At 37.4% G+C, this 23,351-nt stretch overlaps 1 protein-coding gene across 2 annotated transcripts; it reads right to left on the reverse strand.

Annotated features, from left to right (window-relative positions):
• Positions 1–1,141: 1,141 nt before the first annotated feature.
• GCLM (glutamate-cysteine ligase modifier subunit) lies at positions 1,142–23,105 on the reverse strand. 2 transcript variants are annotated; one of them, XR_006383200.1, is made up of 8 exons: positions 22,601–23,105; positions 17,645–17,710; positions 16,265–16,349; positions 11,991–12,050; positions 10,581–10,783; positions 9,330–9,444; positions 5,067–5,733; positions 1,142–3,189 (listed from the first exon to the last, which is right to left on the reverse strand). XR_006383200.1 is itself a non-coding variant. In XM_044238715.1 (7 exons), exons 1-7 carry the CDS (start codon positions 22,724–22,726, stop codon positions 5,564–5,566), a joined length of 825 nt encoding a protein of 274 aa, XP_044094650.1. In that variant the 5' UTR covers positions 22,727–23,105; the 3' UTR covers positions 4,890–5,563. The 2 variants fall into 2 exon arrangements, 1 of the variants encoding a protein (XP_044094650.1); XM_044238715.1 differs by lacking the exon at positions 1,142–3,189 and having other exon boundaries at positions 4,890–5,733.
• Between the last annotated feature and the right edge of the window lie 246 nt (positions 23,106–23,351).

Below are 23,351 nucleotides of genomic sequence, written 5' to 3' on the forward strand. Positions count from 1 at the left end.
CAAGACTATTATAGGCACAATTTACAAATATTTTCTCTTATTCTGTAGGGGTATCTCTTCACTTTCTTGATAGTGCCTTTGAAGTGCAATTTTAAAAATTGATTATGCCTTAATTTTCATCAGAAATATGTATTGGTATTTTTTTAAATCTGTGGCTTATATTTTCACTTTATTTTTTTAAAGGAAGGACTTTTTTTCTTTTTAAAGATTTTATTTATTTGACAGATGGGTAGAGAGAAAACACAGGTAGGCAGAGTGGCAGGCAGAGGGAGAGGGAGGCACAGGCTCCCCACTGAACAGGGAGCCCATGGAGGGCTCCATCTCAGGATCCCGGGATCATGACCCGAGCCGAAGGCAGACCCAGGTGCCCCATATTTTCACTTTCTTAAGTGTCTTTTGAGGGCCAGAAGATTTAAATTTTTATTAAATCCAGTTATCAGTGTTTTCTTTTTATGGTTTTTTATCAAAAAGCTTTGCACGGGATGCCTGGGTGGTTCAGTCGTTAAGCGTCTGCCTTCGGCTCAGGTCATGAGCCCAGAGTCCTGGGATTGAGGCCCACATCCGGTTTGCTGCTTGGTGGAAAGCCTGCCTCTCCCTCTCCCAATCCCCCTGCTTGTGTTCCTTCTCTCGCTGTCTTTCTGTGTCAAATAAATAAATAAAATCTTAAAAAAAAAAAAAAAGCTTTGCAGCCAGTTTTAATTTTCCTGCTTTGTTCTAATCTCATACACATCAAAGAAGAAATTTTCAACTAAAAAGAAAAAAAGACATTTCCGTCTAGGGAAGGAAATTGAGAGTTTCATCAGGAGGAGTATATATGCTGGAAATCAATAGAATATTACCTTCAAATTGCTCAGGCAAAGTATTTGGAAACTTAGAATTCGACAATGTCAAATGATCATTTAAGATTGAGAACAAAATGAAGACATTTTCAGGCAAACAGGACCTAGAAAGCTTACTGTGCCAAAGACCTTCAGTGAAAGAATTACTAATGACACACTTAAGAAAAAAGCAAACTTAAATGGAGTAGGTAGGATACAACAATCAACAGTGAGGAGAGAAACAAGAAAAACAAAGCTGAGTCAAAGTAATGGATATTGTAAAACATGAACCTCTTAAAATAATGGACCAACACACATAAAAATCTTGTATGACATTTTATACATTTATTCACTGTTGAGAGACACATATTAAAGTTTTGTTTGGCTTTTCTGGTAGTGAGACTATAACAGCCATATTCTATTTGGGGGATATGGATAGGTTTTAGCCTCTCTTTTTTTTGTTTAAGGTAAAATATTACGTTTCCAACCTTACTCTTGTCTCAACAGAAGCGGTACTTTTCTATCCACAGGGCAAGCTCTTTAAGAAAGTGTTTTCACTGAATTTCTAAAGTTTACATATAAATTGTTCATATTCAGTAAAAGCCTATTTACAAACAAGGCAAACAAAGGTCTCTGTCAGAATATCCACTCATCGTTTCATCCTACTCTAAGGCTAATTTTTTTCAAGGGGAGCCTCCTAGCAGTAGACATTCCCTAGCCCCACTTCCTTCTATATGCCCCCAATCCCTTTCCCTCACTTTGATCATTAACAGATGGCCTCTACTGCTCCTGTTCATGTACAGATCTCTCTCCCTCTACCACATATACCATATGCTCCTTGAAGACAGAGGTTATTATTTGTGTCTGTCTGCCAATATCTTACAGTTGTTGGCATATAGTAAGTTTTTGATAAATCTTTGAATGAATGCATGAATAGCTTTATGGCTTGGATATTTAAAAATTATTCATAATTTATTTTCAAATCATACTCAATTTGAATTAAAATAGGTCAAAATCAATATAATACTCCAGGATGCTTTCAACTATTCAAACAACTCAAACAATATACAATACACTTTATTTTAATTAAGTAATTCATAATACTCAAAATACAGGTGAAATTAAAGGCTATTATAAATATTTATTAATGCTTTATATTTTGCCTGTAATTTATAATACACCATTATAGACACATAAAAGTAGAATTATCTAATGAAAACATTTTCCTGTCCTAAGTGTATTTCTAATTCTGAAAACTATAAAAATATTAACAAAAGTTATGTTACACAGTTTTCAAAAATATGACATATCCCATCAACAACTTTATGGGGAAATGATAGGTATATAAGTTCTGGTATATTAGGAAGTTACCTTTATAAAAATATGTTCAGAATCATAAGTTGGTATATTTGATTATGAAAACAAATGGTTGAAATTCTCATTAAAACAACTTCAAATTTCTCTAAACGTACAATTGGCAGAGAGATGAACTGTTGATCATTTCACTTCCCCAAGACCGAAAATGCTGGGTGGAAGAAAATTTGTTCAAAAATGAGATGTAATTAAATGAATCTTAGACCTCCTATTACTGAAAACTGAGTTACTAGTTGACTCTGGTAAGGAGAAGTTTGCTCATTCATTCAAAATAGAGTAACTTTATTTCCCATTCCACACATAGCTGTTTAAAAGATCTTCTTTGAGAACAGAAAAATTATTAGCTATTTGTGATCCAATCTAGTACTGGCTATCTCTAAATGGATACTCTTCTAGCACACGGGCACAATATAGTCTGCAAAATTTACACCATGTGAACATATTTTATAAGACATCTTGGTCCTTCTGGTGACTACAGTTTCTTGAATGAGAATGTAAGATAGACTCATTACAGAACAAATTCTAAGTTACAGTACATTGTGTTAATGTAAGGCTCCAGTGTATTTTGGAAATGTAATAGACTGTAGCTTCTTTTCATGTTTACTGGAAAAAAACCCAATTATATAAATTCTTTCTAACTTGAGTCATTGGATACACCTCTCCCCAGAAGACATATCTGTTATATATACACTACTGATAACTTAGCTTTCAGCTTTAAGCGATTATTTGGTAGTATTACTGTTCTTTATTTTATGGCTTTTTAAACATTAAGTCCTCAAATATTTGAAAGGCATTCACTATATTCTGATAGTTTACAAAAAAAAAAAAATGTGAACACCAGCTTGGAAATTTGTCAAGTCTTGAAAAATCATTTTTTAAAAAATGGTTATTCAATAACAGAAATTAAAGGTACAGAAATGAAACATACAAAAAACTCATTTTAAAATTCCATACACACATGATCCCCTTCACAAAATGAATCTATAATCTTGTTTCTCTGTCAAGAGAAGAGATACGGATCAATTAGTAACATAAGTTTTTTTTTTTTCATTTTCAAAATAACCCTTTAAACAATCCATTTTTATAAGTCTAGGGTTTTAAAAAGGAATAAATGTGATATAAAGTTCCCTCTTAAAATATCTTGACCAATTCACTGTTCAGGCTTAAATTAAAATGAGCATTTGTTTAAACACTTAGGTTGTATGAAAAAATGTTGCACATTTCCAAATAAAAAAGTTAACTATATACATTCAATAAAATTACATACAATTAATATAAAGGCTATATAAGGCTATATATAAATGAATTTTATAGCAAGTAAGTCAGCTGAATTCACGTTATAATTTTAATGATCAAATTATCCAAACAGTAAACTACAAAACCTTATTTAGGATAGGAAAAGTCTGGTGTATTTAACTTTTTTTTTTTTAAAAGATTTTATTTATTTATTTGACAGAGATTACAAGCAGGCAGAGAGGCAGGCAGAGAGAGAGAGGAGGAAGCAGGCTCCCTGCCAAGCAGAGAGCCCGACACGGGACTCGATCCCAGAACCCTGAGATCATGACCCGAGCCGAAGGCAGCGGCTTAACCCACTGAGCCACCCAGGCGCCCCGACCTATTTTTTTTTAAAAGATCGATTTATTTGAGAGAGAGAGAGCCCCCCACCTGCCACACACACACCCACATGCACTGGGGCAGAGGGAGAGGGAAAGGGAGAATCCCAAGCAGATTCTGGCACTGAGAGTCAGAGCCCTATGTGGGGCTTGATCTCATGACCCTGAGATCGTGACCTGAGCCAAACCAAGACTCCAGCACTTAACCAACTGCACCATCCAGGTGCCCCTAGTGTATTTATTTTGAATATGGAACACTTTCCTTTTAAGTTGAAAAAACTTGGGCAAAATCAGTTTTATATATTAGTTTATTTTTTAAAGATTTTATTATTTATTCATGAGAGAGAGTGAGAGAGAGCATAAGCAGGAGGTAGGGGCAGAGGGAGAAGCAGACTCGCTGCTGAGTAGGGAGCCTGATGAAGGGTTCACTCTCAGGACCCCGGGATCATGGCCTGAGCCAAAGGAAGATGCTAAACTGACCGAGTCACTAGGCGCCCTATGGTAGTTTTTTTTTTTGTTTGTTTTTTAAATAAACCATATATTAAGACACATGGTTTAAAAGTACTGATTGACATACAAGAGGTTTTTGAAGAACTTTTCTAACTATTTGGGTTACCGATACAAATTTACAGAACTAGGGAGACCTGTAGTCTATATCATAGGCCACACCTTATTTATTTGCTATTTTCTGGTTCTTAAACTAATGCAGAATTATAATAAACAATCTATAACACTCCCAGTTTTAAAGTTTTGATTATATCATTTTGCTTTTAAATATAGTTAAGACCACGTCTCAAAAAAAGTTGTCTCAATAGACAATGTTGCCCTTGAATTAAAGATTTTTTTCACTCTTTTCTGGCTGTTGGTCCCTCCGAGTCAGTTATTAGTGAGGAGCAAATGTTACATATTTTACTCAACTGATTCTGACTCTCTGTGACCCCCCTTCTCCCCAGAGCCCACAGTGCCCAGCACATGATAAACACTCAATACTTACTGAATATTTTTGAATGAACAGCAAAACATTAAGGAGGGATCAAGTATTAAAAAGAATCTAGAGATGATGACAGTTGCTTTTATAAAACCCCCAAATAATAATTTATAAGCTTCTAGTCTTTTTCAGATTTACTTTGGTATGTCTTGGAAATAACAGCAAGGAAAATATGGAACAACAATAGAAGATTAAATCATGACAGGTAAACTACAGCTAGGACAGTTAAGTTTAAGTTTTCATTCATGTATTGAAGAAATGAATTTTACCTACCCTACTAGTAGATCCAAGCCACTCCAGTTACTCTGGGATATAATCATCTTATCAATAACAGAAAAAATATCTTCCAGTATTTCAGTTTTTATAATTGTAATTAAATTGCTTAGTTACACTATAGAATAAGAAGCCATTAATTAATTTTTGGAAATAAAAAATATGTATATACATTACTCTGATACCTAAGCCCAAAATATATCTAACAACAATTTTTCTTCATTTCTATTAGTCATAAAAATAAAGGAAAAATATATTGCAAGTATTTTCTTTATAGGCAATTTCAATTAGAAAATAATAGTTTAATGAAAACACATGAGTAAACTGATATGGAGGCAAGAAAAGTATTCAAAACTTGACAGATAACACGTCAAATATAACTGAAGAATATCAGCCTCCATGACACCATTTACAAGCAGTAACTGATTTTTATACATCTCAATTTTATCTTATATTCAAGGAAATACAAGTCAGTAGGTTACGATCCTAAGTCTTAGTTAAGAACCCCTTCTTTTAGCTTGTAAAATGTAGCCTTTGGATTTGATAATTCCTCTGCTTTTAACAATGACAGAGTACCGCAGTAGCCACAGGGGCACCCACTCCTGCGCCTGGATGTCAGGGATGCTTTCCTGAAGAGCTTCTTGGAAACTGGCTTCAGAAAGCAGTTCTTAAAACAAACAAGTAAAAACGCAAAGTGTTAAGTTGGGAAATAACAGCACTTTACCATGTAGGTAAGCATTTAAATACAACCAAAGAAACAATTCAAAATCATATATAAAATACACTTTTCCTTCATGTGTGCTATGAATCTAAACCGGAATATCAAGAAGATCCAGGCAGTTTCTTCAGAAAGTCCCTATACTTTTACCCCACCTATTTGATTCACAACCTCTAGTGAGCAAAGACTTTCAGGCAATTCTAATGTAGATTCAGTGAAAATACAGGAGAGTACATACATAGGAGAAAAAGGAACGGTACCCATAATCCTATGAACCAGAGACAGATTACTTCCATTGCCATGTATATCCTTCCAACATTCTTTCTGTACCTTTCCATATCTCAAAAAATGAAAGTCATGCTGTAGTTACAACCTAATTTACTTATCTTTTCAACTTTTATTATGAATCTTCCCATGTAACTAAATATTCTGTGGAAGCATCATTTTTAATAATTATCCAGATACTACATTGTATAGATATTATAATTTATACATTTCCTCATTGTTGACAAGAAAATTTAGGTTTTTCATAGTATTTTGCTAATAAAATGCTACGCTGAACATCTTTAAAATGCATGCCTGGCTATGGAATGAAAAAGTCAAAGTACAAGTACATTTTGAAGGCTTGATAAACAGTATATTGCCAATTGCTTTCCAAAAAGATACTTCTACTAGTAGTTGATAATGTTAGAGTTCCCATCTTACCATATCCTCATGAGTACCAGCAATCATTCAAAAATTCTTTGGCAATGGTTATCTTTTTAATTTCATCACTTTGATGAGATAATTATTTTCTAATTCCACATTGATGTCCAAGCCCTTGACTCCTGCTCCAATGTACTACTCCCCTGTTCACTGCCTCTTCTCCAGCCACACTGGCCTCATACCTGTACCCTGAAATCCTCAAGCACACTCACACTTCAGGGCCTTTGAATCAGCTGCTCCTGCTTCCCTGAACACTCTTCTTCCAGATTCTCACAGGGCTTTCACCCTTCCTGCAGGTCTGATTAATGTCTCCTTAGCAGAGAGGCCTGATTTGCCCTATATAAAACAACCCCTAAGCTGGGCACTCTTTTTCTCCCTCAGCCAATTTTTCTCCATAGCACTTACCACCATTTCTCACATTTAATATTTACCTTATTGTCCATCCCCTCCCATCAAAATATAAATTGCATGAGGGTTGGAATTTATCTGTCTTGGTCCTTATAGCCCTAGTACTTTGAATAATGAAACATTGTAGGTACCCAATGTCTGTTAAATCAATCAAGTAATATGGAAAGATTCTACCAGGTCAGAACCCACAACCCAGATAGAAACTAACTGACCATCGATACAGTATGGTTTGGGAGTGCTAAAGGACCTGCCAGACCCAAAAGAACTGCTGTGATACTTGAGTAACCTCAATAGTAAACTGTCAGTACATGTTAGCTATTATCATGTGCCAGGCACTTTTCTAAGTATTTTACATGTATTAGCTCCTTTAATCTACATATTAACCCTACTAGATAATATTCTCTCCTTTTCCAGGGGGCAACTGAGGCAGAGAGGTTAGACAACTTTCCCAAGGTCATGCAGCCAGTAAATGGCAGCTTTCATAAGTGGAAGGCAAGCATCTCTTTGGAGTAACATGAACATGAATTTATCAGTCTATCTGACAGAGAGCAGGACCTGGAGGGAATAAGGCATAAGGCAGATCAGATTTAATGGGAATGGGGGGAGGGTGAAAGTTCTGAGTCAGGATCACCTACTTCACAATTTCACTCTTATTGTAGTTAAACTGTTACCACAACTTCTAGGACAAAGAGTAAAGGAAAATAAGCACTTTCTGAAGAATAGGGTAATTTTAGCATAGCTGATCAGCTTTAAAGGGGACTTATAAACATAACTCCTTTTTAGATGACAAGTAGAGTTAAATGTTTTTACAAATTGATTGCTTAAAAAATGAAATGTGACACATAAGAGCTATGCTATTCATCAAATTAACTACATACTTTTAAATTAACTATGTGAGCTCTTTAGAATCAATAAACACCATAAATCTTTTAAGAAAAAGAATTGCTTCATGGATTCATTAATGGTATAAGCAGGATCACCCTATAAATTCTAATCAAAGGGTTTAGGATTAAAATTAGGAAGACATTCAAATGTCAAGTTATGTCATTAAGGCAAAAACATACCAAAAAGGATTAAACCTCTCTTCTCATATGTATATGCAATATATTTTGTAATAACAACAATGCATTAGCACATACTCTCAAGCTAATATCTCGATACCAATGAAATAAAATACCAGACACCTTAGTCTTTTCCTATTTCCTTTCCTACTAGAAAAAGGAAAGGGTTTTTTTCAAGTGGAGCTAGAAGGGGATGCAAGCGCATCCACCAGCTGTTGATAATAATGACTATTGGAAGAGCCTCTGCCAGGCCCCTCCAAAAGTAAACAGATAAATGATATGATATCTGCCAACATATAGAAAGTTGGAAATTAAATGGTTTATGTTTCAGAATAATTAGGCATAGAAATTCTTTGTTAAATTTTCACTAGGATGACTTTTTTTTTTTCAAATTACTTATGAAAATAATTAATGAAGGGAGAGGCAAAAGTCATTATCTCCTATTCTGGTATCAATTAAATGGAAATGAAAAAGAAAGTAAGTTTTTCATACTGAAATACTACAATGCTAATGTCTCAAATCAAAAAGATAGTACAATATAGGGGGAAAGGTCCCAATTCAGCCAGAATCAAGTCCAAGTTTAAACTTTGCCCCATGCCAGCTGGGTACCTTGGCTAGTTTCTTAAATTCTGAAGCTCTTAGTTCCTCAACAGTAAAATGCCTAGTTTCAGCTGTTGTGAGGATTACAGGTTATCCCTCTAAGGCATTTAGCATGATGCCTAACATCTGAGGGCAAAAACTATTAAAACTCCTCCTCTTCCTACAAAACAGTGAAAAAATGAGAATGGGGCAGACTGCTAAATAAATAAGTATAAAATGTAAAACATTCTCTTCCTAGCTTTCCTACTTATCCTGTAAAATGTTGATAAAACACACATAGAAGGCAGATAAGCCATTCTCATTAATCAAATAGTGTTTCTGACTGGTACCAAACATACAGGTCTTGAGAGTAATGACTAATAAAATACCTAATCAATTACCTATCCTAAGATGCTTTAATTTCAAATTAAATTTTATCTGCCTCTCTTTCAAATATTTGCCCTCTTTAACTAAGTGGCTGTTTGGTACAATTTTTGCTGTACTACGTAAGATTTTATATGATACTATTTAGAATATCTTACAAGGTCTTTTTTGTGTATCACAGTATTTATAAACTTCAACAGACTGGATGTTCAGAAAATGATCTCTTCAATTTTCTCATGACAGACCAAAGCTTTCTGAAACTAAATGTATATGTATTTTGGACTAACTATGAAGACAAGTTCTAGGTAACACTTATCATTGTACAAAATTAAAAATTACATTTTAATAAGTAGCTTCTTGTAAGATAAAAGCTCATGACCAATGAAGAGATGAAAATCTCAGTATTACCTTTCGGATCATTATGAGTCAATAGCTGTATGTCAAATTGTTTAGCAAATGCAGTCAAGTCAGGTGGCATCACACAGCAGGAGGCAAGATTAACTTGGTTACTATTTGGTTTTACCTAGAAGCAAAAAGAATCATGACATTGCACTAAATTAAGTACTACAAAAAGTGGAAAGCAATGAAAGAACACAATTTTAGAAAATATGAAAGACCCCATTTTATGGTGCTTAAAATTTATAAAACATTGTTATATGAATATACTTATTAATGTATGCTTTTTAAACTCATGTTAGTGGTAACAGGGAAAGAAAAGCTCTAGGAGGCGGGGGAAGGCCAATATAGTGCTATACTCTTAGAAACTCTTTCCCTGCAATCAAATACATTTGCCACAGAAACAAACATGGTTCTAAGTGATGATTCCAGCTAATGAGGGAACAGGTCTTAAAGGTAAAGGATCAAATAGAAATGATAAGAACATTTAGCATTAAAGTATAAAATACGGTTATAAATCAGGCGCATTTTGAAAAAGAATTAGATAATTTCTAATAGCTGCTCTAGTTAATTTACAGATACATTCCAGATCACCCAAGTCTCTCTAGTGGAATCTTAGCCATATTCTGGCTCTCACTAAATTAAAGGGAGAAGGGACAATACTTTCTCTAAGGTCTTCCCATCTATAAGAAACTGAAAGCTCTGCAAAGAGAAGGCTGGGGATCAAGTAAAAGGAATAAAGAAAAATACAAAGAGTAAAGGTAAAATACTGGTAAGCACCTTCCCTAAATAATATTGTACATTATTAGAGGCCAGAGGGTAGTAGTGATTAATTTGTGACGCCTATTCCTTATTGAATTCTATGAACCAAAAGTCTTTTATACTTTCAAATAAGAGCAAATTATTTGTTCCATGTGATATTCCCTCACCTAAGAAATCAGAACCAAGACCTAACCATATCTAAGGAAAAATACAGTATTTTTATAACAAAAGTAAAACTGAAGGAAATAGTCTGAATTCATTTTGGCTATAAACACTTCAGCACACATTTTCTAGTGTTTTTTTCACTCCTTTTAAATGAGATTAATACTAAGGTCAATTAAATATACATTTGAGATGAAAAAGGCCAGTGCTTTAGATAAAGCTTGCCAAACTGCATTTAGAATAGCTCCCCATGAGTGTCCAGCACAACACTGAACAGTGTGAAGCAAAGACTAAAGGACAGGCCGCTCCCAGAGCACTTGTGATCCAGCTGTGCTTTACCTGTGCCCACTGATACAGCTGTTCCAACTGAGTTTTGTCTAGATCGGAGGTACCTATCGCAATAATCTTTTTGCTCTGAACCAAGTTTTCTAATTCTTCCCAGTAAGGCTGCAAATGCTCCAAGGAGAGATTAACTCCATCTTCAATAGGAGGTGAAGCAATGATCACAGAATCCAGCTGTGCGACTCCAAGAACTGAACAGGCTGATGTGAAGGAAAACAGGATAAATATTTGCTACATAATGAAAACAAGTATTTCTAATGTCCCTCATGTATCCCACTAAATTTTGTCTGTAAAGTTCACTGGTTTTCTTATTTGGGTTATTTCATTCAGTTTCATAATTTGCCTACCATTTAGAACACTGCCATCCCTTAAAAAATTACAAATCCCTGTTCATCTACTTGGTCTGTGTGGCAGACCGATCAGTTCCTTTGACCTGCTTCCTTCCTAGGGACTCACAGCTCTGACAGTCCTTCTAAGGGGAACAGTCTCCTTGTTTCCTAGGCCCCAAGAATTTTTTGGTAACTTCTTTATCTTCAAATTCTCTTCTCCAGTTCTAATAGTATCTTGTATGGATGATCACAAGAATTCTGACCTCATATTCTGTAACTGATAGTCATGGCAAACAATAGCTTTGAGACTCTGAAAAACTAAATTTATGGTCCTAATCTATATTTATAGAGGTAGATAATTTAATTTCTGTAAAAATAATTTAAAGGGTTTATTTTAAATGATTGTTGTTTATTCCATAGTTACAGTAAAGAGCTAATTATTTAAGTGTTTAACACCTATAATACTGGAAGAATATTTTAAAAGAAAAAACGTTGAATTGTAATATCACAATAATCTAACCAAGTAAACAAAGATGAGAATGTTTGCTTTACTACTGTGGCGATGGTAGGTCATGGGGTTTTATCTATAGTACTATAAGGGCTAAGAAATATGGTTAAGGAGAACTTCATCTCCAAACATACAGTTAACAATTACGTTACATCTTTTATGCTCCTCATATATATCAAAATATGAACCTACAAGTCCATATGATCTGACAGAAGCCTTAAGAAATTAGGCTAGAACTTTTAAAAAGTAAAGTCGGAATGAGCTCATCTTCTTTTTCACCTGGTCCTGAACACAAGATATAACTAATACACCTACACTAATTTAAAGTTATGAAGGTTGGGTGCCTGAGTGGCTCAATCGGTTAAACATCTGCCTTTAGCTCAAGTCATGATCCCAGGGTTCTGGAATCGACCTGCATCAGGCTCTCTGCTTAGCGGGGAGCCTGCTTCTCCCTCTCCCACTCCCCCTGCTTGTGCTCCCTCTCCTGCTGTCTCCCTCTCTGTCAAATAAATAAAATCTTTAAAAAAAAAAATAAAGTTATGGAGGTAAAAAGTTAAAGTTTTTGCTTACCCATGTCAACTGCATTTCTCATTGATGATGAAGAGTTTGATCCTACAATGAAGAGTTTTGCTGGGTAACAAAAAAAACAAAACTGATTACTACATTTTGGTAACATTTTACTAGATAGTATCAACACTGCCCACAACACTAAGTTGACAGAGAATCCTGAATGAATTATCTTTTCTTTCCTAGTCACATAATTTTATGGTCTTCATTTTAAGATATGAAAGTACCTTTCCATTGTGATTTTTAAATTACATGCCAATTGCGAAAAAATATCCAAAAAGCAAATACTAATTTTCCATTTATTAGAAGGCAGGTCACACAAATATACAAATTACTCAAAATGTACATTTTTATGAATTAAATATTATTGGAAATGGAACATATTATATACATTCTCCAATAAACTAAAATAAAAGGCTATGCTAAAATTGCTTGTAATGTGAAGAAAAACAAAAAGAAAACCTCACAATCCCACCTTCCTAATACAGTCATTTTGATTTTTAGACATTAGCTTCTACCTTTTGGTCATATGGGGCAGGGTATAACATTTATTCTACTTCTATTTAGTTTACCTTTATATTTTTTTACAATTTTATGAAGTTTTTAGTTCTTTTGACTTTTTTTTTTAAAAAATCATAGTAATGTAGAAATGAGTAGAAATGAGAAAAACTGAGCGGAGGGGCGTTGCGGAATGTGGTAACTGGGCAATGGGCCTTAGGAAGGGCAAGTGATGTAAGGAGCCCTGGGTCTTATATAAGACTGATGACTCAAGTGAACTCTACCTCCAAAACTAGCAATACATTATATGTTAATTAATTGAACTTAAATTTTAAAAAATGGGGAAAAAACAGAAATGAGAATAACCCAAGAGTAGAAAGATAGACTAAAAAAAAATTGCCAACAGTCTCATCACTGAATGTAGTCACTCTTTAGGTTTTTGTTTACTCTAATTTTAATGAATAATTTTACATACTAATTTTTAACGGTTAAACATTATTCTGTAATTTTGATAGGGTATAATTCAAATGATTTCCTACTTTTTGAACATTTACATTAGTTCCAGTTTTTTTTTTTATCACATACAATGCTAAAATAAACATCTTGTTACTTTGTTCAACTTTCTGCTGAAGGATTTCCCAAGGGCAAACTGTCAGAAATGTGTATGAGTCAAAAGGTATGCTCTTCTTTGTGGATTTTGTTGTTGTTAAAGATTTTATTTATTTATTTGAGAGAAAGAGAGAGAGAGAGAGAGTATAATCTGGAGGAGGTGCAGAGGGAGAGGGAGAGGCAGATTCCCCACTAAGCATGGCAGGATGTGGGCCCAATCCTAGGACTCTGAGATCAGGACCTGAGCCAAAATTGACTGAGCCACCCAGGTGCCCTGAATTTTGTTCTATTTTACTTACTTCCTACTTTTATATAAAAGATTTGTACTAGTTTACTAGCCAACGAAAACTTAACTAAAAACTTAACTTTAACTAGCCACTAAACTTAATTAAAACTTAAGAATTGCTCTCTTGGGGCACCTGGGTGGCTCAGTGGGTTAAAGCCTCTGCCTTCAGCTCAAGTCATGATTCCAGGGTCCTGGGATGGAGCCCTGCATCAGGCTCTCTGCTCAGCAGGGAGCCTGCTTCCCTTCCTCTCTCTCTGCCTGCCTCTCTGCCTACTTGTGATCTCTGTCAAGTAAATAAATAAAATCTTAAAAAAAAATGCTTTCCTAACAACGTACGACACTATCAAAAATATAGTTTTTGCTAATTTAGTATGTATAATATATACTTATCCAGGACTGCATTAATTGGCATTTCTTTGGTTACCAGGAAAGCAGAGTAGTTTTCTATTAAAATTGAGGTTTTAACTTGATTCAAACTCAAATTTATTTATATAGATTTACTTTATGTAAATACACTGTTCAAACTCTAAATTTACTCAGTAGACAAATAGGTAGAGTATTAGTAGAGAAAATCAGAAAAGGGAATGGAGAGAAAAGGGGGCTAATGAAATATCTATATGTAAATTGTATTCAGTGTAAATATGTATTCAACAAACATAACAAATTTACCTTGTACATTTATTTGTCCTTTCCTTTCTACTGCTAGATAATCTTCTTCTTCTTTTTTTTTTTTTTTAAAGATTATTTATTTATTTATTTGACAGAGAGAGATCACAAGTAGGCAGAGAGGGAGGCAGAGAGAGAGAGAGAGAGGAGGAAGCAGGCTCCCTGCTGAGCAGAGAGCCCGATGCGGGACTCGATCCCAGGACCCTGAGATCATGACCTGAGCTGAAGGCAGCAGCTTAACCCACTGAGCCACCCAGGCGCCCTCTACTGCTAGATAATCTTCTTAAAGCATTGTTTTCCTCACTGGATTTCTCTATTTAAAAGTCATCACCACTCCCCTACCAACCAGGTGAGAGTCAATCTTCACCACTTTAAAATGACTCTTTTTTAAAAGTCATTTTTTAAATGACTCTTTTTTAAAAGATTCCATCCATTTACTTGACAGAGATCATAAGTAGGCAGTGAGGCAGGCAGAGAGAGAGAGAGAGAGAGAGAGGAGGAAGCAGGCTCCCCGCTGAGCAGAGGGCCCCCAGGACCATGACCCGAGCCAAAGGCAGAGGCTCCAACCCACACACCCCAATCTTAACCACTTTAATTCACCCATAGCTCCAATAATTATATTCCATGAAACCCTCCCTGCCACTATCCCTCTTGCCACGAATTTGTGCCATTAGAAATGGTCTCCTTTCTCTGAAATGAGAGGCATTCTTGGTAGAGAAAGGAAAGCTCTTCATATGGTGAGAATTTTGATATATCAAAAGTTTCAAGCCTTCTAAGAACTGAGAACAACCCGTAAGGGCTTCAAGATGGATCTAAACCATGAGGAACTGCAATCAACCACAGAGAAGAGGTTGCTTTTATTTCCTTTCCAACACAAAAAGCAATGTGAAAGTAATAGAAAGAAATGGGTTTTGGAGTCAGGCATACCTGGATGGATTCCCGGTTCAACCACTTACTGGTTATATGACAACTTTCAAGTTATTTAACATCTCTTGTGCAATGGGGATAATTCTACCTTGTAGAATTGTTTTGAGAATCATGTGAAGAAATGTTAACCAAAATGCACTAAGTATGGTGCCTGGTATAAAACAAGACTCAATAAATGGTAATTATGGAGTCAAAAAAACAATGCCCTATCTCATCTTACATATCCACGCTAATCAAAAATAACAACCAACACGAAACTACAAATGGTAGTAAGTTAACAGCTACTTAGCACTTAACTTTTTGCTAAGCACTGTGCTAAGTGCATTTTTAAAAAATATTTATCTAATTTACAAAGAATCCTGTGAAACAGACGCATCCCTATTTTACAGATGAGAAAATGAGGCTCAGAGAGGTCACATAACTTGTTAGCCCAAGATTATACCAGTCAGTAATCTGCATACCGAAGAATTTCAATCTAGTTAAGTTTAAGCTTTTAATGACTATTCTATGCTGACCGTAAGGTGAGGGCAAGAACAGCTCATCTCTTCATTTTTTTTATTCCTTGAGCTTAGCATGGTCTCTCATAAATAGTTACTCGATACATTTGTTGAATGGGTATAACATGGATTTTATTTCTCTTCATGCGACTTGTTGCCCAGACTTCCGTCTATACTTCCAGGCAACTTCAGCCATTGCTCAGCAGTTTTCCACCAGGAAGGGAGGGCCTATGCTTGCTTTGGACAGACACTGCTCTTAAGCCTTCCCTTTATTCTTTCCATTTCCTCCACTTTAGTTTTCCTGAAGTCTGACATATAAATTAATGAGACCATGATGAAGAACAGGAAGGTGAAGTCCTCTTCTGACTCCACTTAAGGAGCCAAAACTGACCTCCTGTAACTTTCTCTTGGGAGTTTCCATTATGTTTAAAAAAGAATATATAGGGGCGCCTGGGTGGCTCAGTTGGCTAAGTGTCTGCCTTCAGCTCAGGTCATGTCCCCAGGGTCCTAGGATCAAGCCCCATGTCAGGCTCCCTGTTCAGCAGAGTCTGCTTCTCCCACTTCTCCCCACTTGTGCACATTCGCGCGCTCTCTTTCTCTCTCTCCCTCGCTCACTTGCTATCCATCTCAAATAAATAAATAAAATGTTTTAAAAAAAGAATCTTTATATTTCTCACACTTAGTGACTGAGTCACTCCTTACCAGAAGCAAAGAAAGGCTTTTCCTCCCTGCCTGACAAAACCTCACTATCATTTCCACTGTATAACAAAATAAGTTGTAAAGGCTGGATTTACCAGAAACTTTCATTTCTTCTCTTTCATCAGGATTTATCTTTTCTACTGCATGAGATACGGTACATTCCAAGACATCTGGAAATTCCTATAATAAACAATGTTTACAATAAATATAAAATTAATGTTTTTAATTAGCTATATGTTTTCTATTGTCCATAATGCCCTTTAGAAACAGGGAACCCATAAGATAACAGGGTTCTTTACCTGATGTCTGGATGGGCTTCATAAGGTTTGTAAAGCCCTGAAACAAAGGTAAAATGCTCTGTGTGTGTCTATTTTCCGGGGAAGAGGATCTCATTTTGATCAGGTGCTCAAAGGAATGCATGATCAAAAAAACCCAAACAAATGGGGGGGGCAGCATGTGAGGAGTTAGAACTACTAACAGTATATAATTTTACTTAAAATATGAAAGCAATTAAAAATAATAAATATTTACCCACTCTGCATAAAGACATGTTAAAAGCTTCCTATATTAATCACAAACATTTTAAACCAATACTTTTTTTCTGAGCGCAATAAAAAAAGTAAAGGCAATTCCAATGCATTATAATTAATAATTTATGAGGAAAATGTTAAGATGATAGTACATATAAATCAGAACTATATTAACTCACATTTACAAGATTGAAACAAAGTAAACAGTGAGGACTTTCCCATAATTCTTGAGCACATTACAATGCCTGGCACATATCAAGGGCTTAGTAAGTGTTTGTTAGTCTTGCATAAATAGAGGCAAATGGTCATTTCAGAGAAACAGAGACTGATAGAAGACATTAATCAACATCTGCCTAGCTGCTATAGAGTTTACACTTGCAGAATGCCCACAGCAACAACTCCTTCCAGCACATATCCTCGTCCATAGTTTTAAAGTAGCCAGCGTAATTTGTTATGAGCCTTTGGCTCAGCTGGATTCCAAAGAATGTTTTGCAGACAGGTGGTCTGTATATTAACATTTATGGTAAGTCATTTATTAACACTTAATGAAATACCCAGTGTTTCCGTCAAAACTGACATTAAAAAATTATTTCTAGTCACTATATTATTATGATACTCTACCAAAGCAATTTAACAACCAAAATTGTTGAATAGTCATTTCTTTATTAGACCAAATATAAACTGGAACACAGTGAAGAAAGTGTGATGGGAATTAAGCACAGAGAATCCTGGTATCTAGTCTAGTTGCAGAGTTGGTGATACACCCTGGATTTTATGTTTTATGCTTAAGCATACTGGGTCAGACAGCCATCTCAATAAATCAGCTACAGGGAATTTTGTGCTAATTGCCTATTTGACTTCCCCATCAAAATTGGGGAAATTAATTTCCTGCTTACTGCATTTTCCTTTTGACCTACATAATTTCTTCATTCACATTTTACTTACCCTGACCAAATCAGGGCTGATTTGGGAACTCCACTCATTCAAGGTCTTTTGGATACAATCTCGAAGCTGTAAAAGGAATGCATTTTGAAACCATTAATCAAACTCTATATACTCTGCTGTACTTCTACAGCAAGAATATACTAATTTGATAAATTAGTTGAAAAAGATATGAATAGGAAAAACCATAAAAACCTAAATTTTAGTTCTATAAGGTTTACATTTTCTTCAACAAGGACAAGTTTATATCTGTTTTCATCTTAACCTTCAAATGTTGAAGTAAAACAGTAATCTATTTTTAAAGTGTCTTTGTACCAATGAAAGTTTAAATAAGGCTTTGAGACATAAAAGCATTCACAATGAAATGAAATTTTTCAAGAATAAAGTTTATAAATAGAGGAACATGAATTCAAGCTCAGGGAGCCTGACTAAAATTAATATTAACCACTATGAGAGAATCCTTAAAGACAAATAAATGACTAAGTGTGGCCAGAAGAACTCCATTATTCACCTGACGTGTTCATTAAAAATTCCAGTTCCTGAGCCCCATCCTAGACTGCTGAATTACTCTAAGGGCAGCAGAACTTGCATTTTAACAAGCATCCCAAGAAATCAGCATGTAACGTCTGACAACCACCACAGTCCTATCTTACGTAAGTCAACTTGCATAATGTCAGTCCATGTATCATTTCCTAACACGTATACCTCCAACTGGTCTTCAGTTTATTCTTGTACAAACTTATTTACACTAACATTATAGTATGTTGTAAATCCATTAAATTGTTCATGGTCATTTCTGAGAAACAGAGACTGATAGAAGACATTAATCAACATCTGCCTAGCTGCTATAGAGTTTACACTTGCAGAATGCCCACAGCAACAACTCCTTCCAGCACATATCCTCGTCCATAGTTTTAAAGTAGCCAGCGTAATTTGTTATGAGCCTTTGGCTCAGCTGGATTCCAAAGAATGTTTTGCAGACAGATGGTCTGTATATTAACATTTATGGTAAGTCATTTATTAACACTTAATGAAATACCCAGTGTTTCCGTCAAAACTGACATTAAAAAATTATTTCTAGTCACTATATTATTATGATACTCAACCAAAGCAATTTAACAACCAAAACTTTCATTTCTTATGACAGTGTATTTCAGACTTGTCTGATAAAGCACCAAAGTTAAGACCTACATACATTCATATAGAGAGTAAGGGCCTAAATACATATAACAGAACAAAAAATTTATAAAACGTTATGTTCATTACACGTGAGGCACTCTGATGGCTTCTAGTCTATTAATTAGAGAAAAAAAAAACATGCTGTTCTATGGCTCACCAAACTGATTTATGACTGCTAATGGGCAACAGGAACAATGTGAAATCACTACTTTATGAACATCAAGGACAAGGTGCTTTGCATTCTGTGGTCAATCAATGAAAAAAATGAGTAACTGCAAAAGCACTTTCCTTGTAGCAATAACAAGGACTAAACTTCTGAACTCACTGATCTATGATTTCTGGTGATAAAAACTGACACAGCACTCTACTGCTTTTATCTTAGTACAGATAATTACAAGGGATAAGTGGTTTATCAGTTTGAGAGCTCAGTCATCTACATTACACTTCATAAACCACAACAAAAACGGTATGTTCCATCCATATTAATCCACATGAATTCAATCTACAATGTCTCTATCTTCATGGGAAATGTATTTATAACTAAATTTAAGATACTAAATAAAAATTAGTTGATAATTATTCCAGACAGAATTACAAGTCAATATTCTTTTCAAAAATGGTAAAAGATGGGGCAGCAGGACTAGAAGTTAACAATTCTATCAGGAATAATTTGGCTCAAATAATTTGGCTCAAATTTGGTACAATTTTAAGAATTTTCCTCTGGAAGGGTGGCTTACTTGCATACTTAAGGCTTTCCTGATAAAAAGCTCAATTCAGGAAGGTAAGTACATTTTCAGAGTATTCAGCCCCCTCTTGAAATCATTTAATTAATCTTGGATTGGGCAAAATGTCAGGACAAATCACAAAACAACGTTATGATGAGAAATTCATTGGTTGTATCGCAAACATAATTATTTCTAATCTTTTATTATCTATATTGACATATCATTAACTTTGTATTTTGTTCTCTTCATTTTTATCAAATATGCATAGGATCACTGAAATAAATACCATCATAATGTAGGCTATCATTAGATCTGGAACCTTATAAGAATTTTAAATATATTTTATGATTCACCTGCCCAAATACTCTTAAAGAACTGAGCAAAACAGTTCTATAATGGCTCATTTAAAAAACAAGATTTGATTTCATAAAGTTCTAGTGAAAAAAAAAAAAAAATCCGGTCTCTGCTCTGCAGGGAGTCTGCTTCCCTTCCTCTCTCTCTCTGCCAGCCTCTCTGCCTACTTATGATCTCTGTCAAATAAAAAATAAATAGAAAAAAAATCTTTAAATAAAGATAATGGAATTTAAAAAAAATACACATTAGAACTAAGAGAGATCTTTTAGGAAACCTAATCTAACTCTCTACTCAATGTTTAGATTTTCTTAATGAGTGATTTCTTCAGTTTCTTTATTCCACAAGGCTGAACTGTTTCAAGTAGCATATCCCAATTTGGAGCTCTGTCTGTTATAAAGTTTTTTTTTTTGTTTTACATGGAAAAAAATGTCTCTCCTCATTAAACTGTCTTTTTTCCTACAATATGCTGCCCTATCTTCAAGTTTTCCTCCAATGTTTTCTGATTTTGTCCCTCTTATGCAGCACCTCCCCCCGAAAAAAACAAATTAGATTTAGTCCTTCGAACAATGTTTTTCAAAGGGTCGAGTGTGACTCACTACCTTAAGAAATAGTTTTTAAAAATTAAAATAGGATTAAAAAAGGCAGAATACACTGTATATACTAAAGGTTATTATATCCATAAAACCTTTGAGATAGATTAAGCACTTTATTAAAGTATAATTTACACACAAAATTCACTTATTTTAAGTGCACGATTCCATGTTTTCTAAAGGGTTTGTGAAGAGTTTTACAGAGCTGTGCAGCCATCACCACTATCCAATTTTAGAACATGTCCATGTGTCCACTAGCAATCACTACCCACCCCTTCTTACTACGGCCCAAGGCAACCACTCATCCTACTTTCTGTCCTTATGGACTATGAACTAGATTGTAAGGTAAAATTTCTTACTGGCTTTGTGAAAGTCAAAACATTTCTAAGGCCACTACTTTAAAGCGTGCTGTAGTGAAACAAGAGAGCAAAAATTTCACCCAGTAGTCAGTATATATGGAAAATGGTATATTGAACCAGGATCTCTGGGAGGAAATTGAAAGAACAGAACTAAATCTAGAAATATTTTATGGGGGGAGAAATAGTCAAAGTGGGGGCAGTTTAGGGGCGCCTGGGTGGCTCAGTGGGTTAAGCCTCTGCCTTCGGCTCAGGTCGTGATCTCAGGGTCCTGGGATAGAGCCCCGCATCCTTGGGCTCTCTGCTCAGCGGGGAGCCTGCTTTCCCCTCTCTCTCTCTCTGCCTGCCTCTCTGCCTACTTGTGATCTGTCAAATAAATCAATAAAATATTTAAAAAAAAAAAGTGGGGGCGGTTTAAACAAAAAGTATATAGACGGAGAGGGATGGAACCTGGTCACTGAATAATGGTACAGAGTTTGGTTCTTATTAAAGTTAGGACCAAGAGTTCTCATCTGATGGGTGGTCACAGGCCCAGAGCATACTCAGAGGGATGCCATGGGCTGCTGCATAGTATATCACCAACATCTTATATAAAAGAGCCCAAACTGCCTAGGAATACAGCTGATACTATAATATGGCATAGGACATTTTTCTTTTAATCAAGATTTGTTTAAAATCTTGATAAAAAGGGGTGACTGGGTGGCTCAGTCGGTTAAGTGTCTGCCTTCAGCTAGGGTCATGATTCTAGAGCCCTGAGATCCAGCCCCACCATCGGGCTCTCTGCTCAGCGGGGAACTTGCTTCTCCCTCTCCCTCTGCTGCTCTGCCTACGTGTGGTCTATCAAATAAACAGAGAAAATCTTGGTAAAAGGGAGATAAATGCTTCCATGGTGAGCGTTGTCCTAGATTACCTCTTTTAATCCTCACAATGAGTTGATGAAGAGTACCATTATCCAACTTCGAAGTTATGTAAACAGACTCAGAGAAGGTAACTTTCCCAAAGTCACACAGCTCCTAAATTAAAGGTTTGCTTTTATTCACTGTTATTTTTCAGCACCGACACCGTCCCATACCAGCGGTATGCCTCCCCAGTTCACTGGGCATTCTGACTCTCCGCTCTGGAAGGAGCCGCTGCGGCCCGAATATGTAGCACAGGTAGAATTCCAGATTCGTCTCTGCCACCTTAAACTAGCGATGAGTCTCCAGGCAAATACGGTGAGGAAGATTAAATTGCAGCAAGAAAAATGCATCCCTTATTCCAAAGTCGAATGTAAGTCCTTTATCTCGTAGCAACAGTGACTACTGCCAACAGCCTCAGAGCTAAGTGGATCATTACTACTATCTTCACCTGAATCCTAGAAAAGCGAACCTCTGAACCCTACGTCTTCACCTGTCGCGGTGTGGGGGGAAGGAGGGTGAGAGGCTGGGAGGGAGGTGCTGGTCCTCTCTGCATCCCCCTGGCCCTCGCAACGAAGAGGGGTCCAGTACGTTGGCGAGTTCGGCCGTCGGCCGGGAGCACGACGGACGCGTCCCTCGGGATGAATGTGCACCTGCCAAGCGTTTTAAGGCACGCGGCCCCCACTACAGGTTTGGAGGCGACGTCGCAACCCCGGCGGCCCCAGCCTCCCCGCGCCGGCGGAGCCCAGGAGCGCGCCTCACCCGGCGCCCGGAGCCCGCCCGCCTTCCCCGCCGGGCGCTGCTTCCCTCTGGGAGCCGCCCGGCCCGCGGCCTGCCCCAGGAGCCCCGCGTCTCTCACCTCCTCGCTGTGCGTGGACGGGCACTTCTTCCGCAGGCGACCCCAGTTGAGCAGGTTCCCCGTCTGCAGGTGCAGGGTACGGGCCCGCGCGAGCAGCGCCCCGGCCGCGCGGCTGTCCGTGCCCATGGCAGCGGCCGACGGAGGCGGGCCAGGCGGCGACGGGGCCGCAGGCGAGGAAGGAGGCCGCCCCGCAGGACGCGGTGCCCGAGGCCGGAGAGCCGAGCGCGAGGCTGGCCGCCCCACGCGGCGGGACCTCGGCCTGCGCTCGGGACCGAGGGAGGCCGGACGGTGGCGGAAGGGAAGGACGCGCTGGCCGCGGCGGCTGCTGCTGCTACTGCGGCGGCCGCCCGAGAGTTGACTCCCAACTGAAGGGACCGTTTCCTGGAAGACAATGACTAAGCAGAAATCGCGCCTGAGAAAGTGCTTGGTAACCGTTACCCGTCCCACGGCGGGGCCGGGCGGGGCGGGGCGCCGAGAGAGCAGCGGGACCCACGCCCGCCCGCGGGTGACTGGCCCTTGGCCTGTGGCGGGCGTGGCGCCGAGTGGAGGGCGCGCGGCGGAGCGAGCGCGGGGCGCGCGGGGCGGGGCGGCGCGGGACGCGGCGCTCGGCGCTCGGCAGGGCTCCCCCTGCCGGTCAGAAGACGGCGCGCCGTCCTGTGTCCTCTCCGCCTAGCTTCGCCAGCGGCGCTCGCGATCTCGCCTCCCAGCCAATGGGCGGTCGCGCTGGTGATTTCCTTCCACACCTCTTTAA

The sequence above is a fragment of the Neovison vison genome, chromosome 2, assembly GCF_020171115.1.
Source record: "Neovison vison isolate M4711 chromosome 2, ASM_NN_V1, whole genome shotgun sequence".
Lineage (NCBI taxonomy): Eukaryota > Metazoa > Chordata > Mammalia > Carnivora > Mustelidae > Neogale > Neogale vison.

Excerpts from the sequence above, each read along its gene's own strand:
- GCLM (XM_044238715.1), bottom strand. The coding sequence starts at position 22,726 with ATGGGCACGGACAGCCGCGCGGCCGGGGCGCTGCTCGCGCGGGCCCGT. Across the intron at positions 12,051-16,264 it reads AGAAGAAATGAAAGTTTCTG|CAAAACTCTTCATTGTAGGA; the intron begins GTAAATCCAGCC and ends TTTGTTACCCAG. Across the intron at positions 9,445-10,580 it reads AGCTGTATCAGTGGGCACAG|GTAAAACCAAATAGTAACCA; the intron begins GTAAAGCACAGC and ends TTTTGCTTCTAG.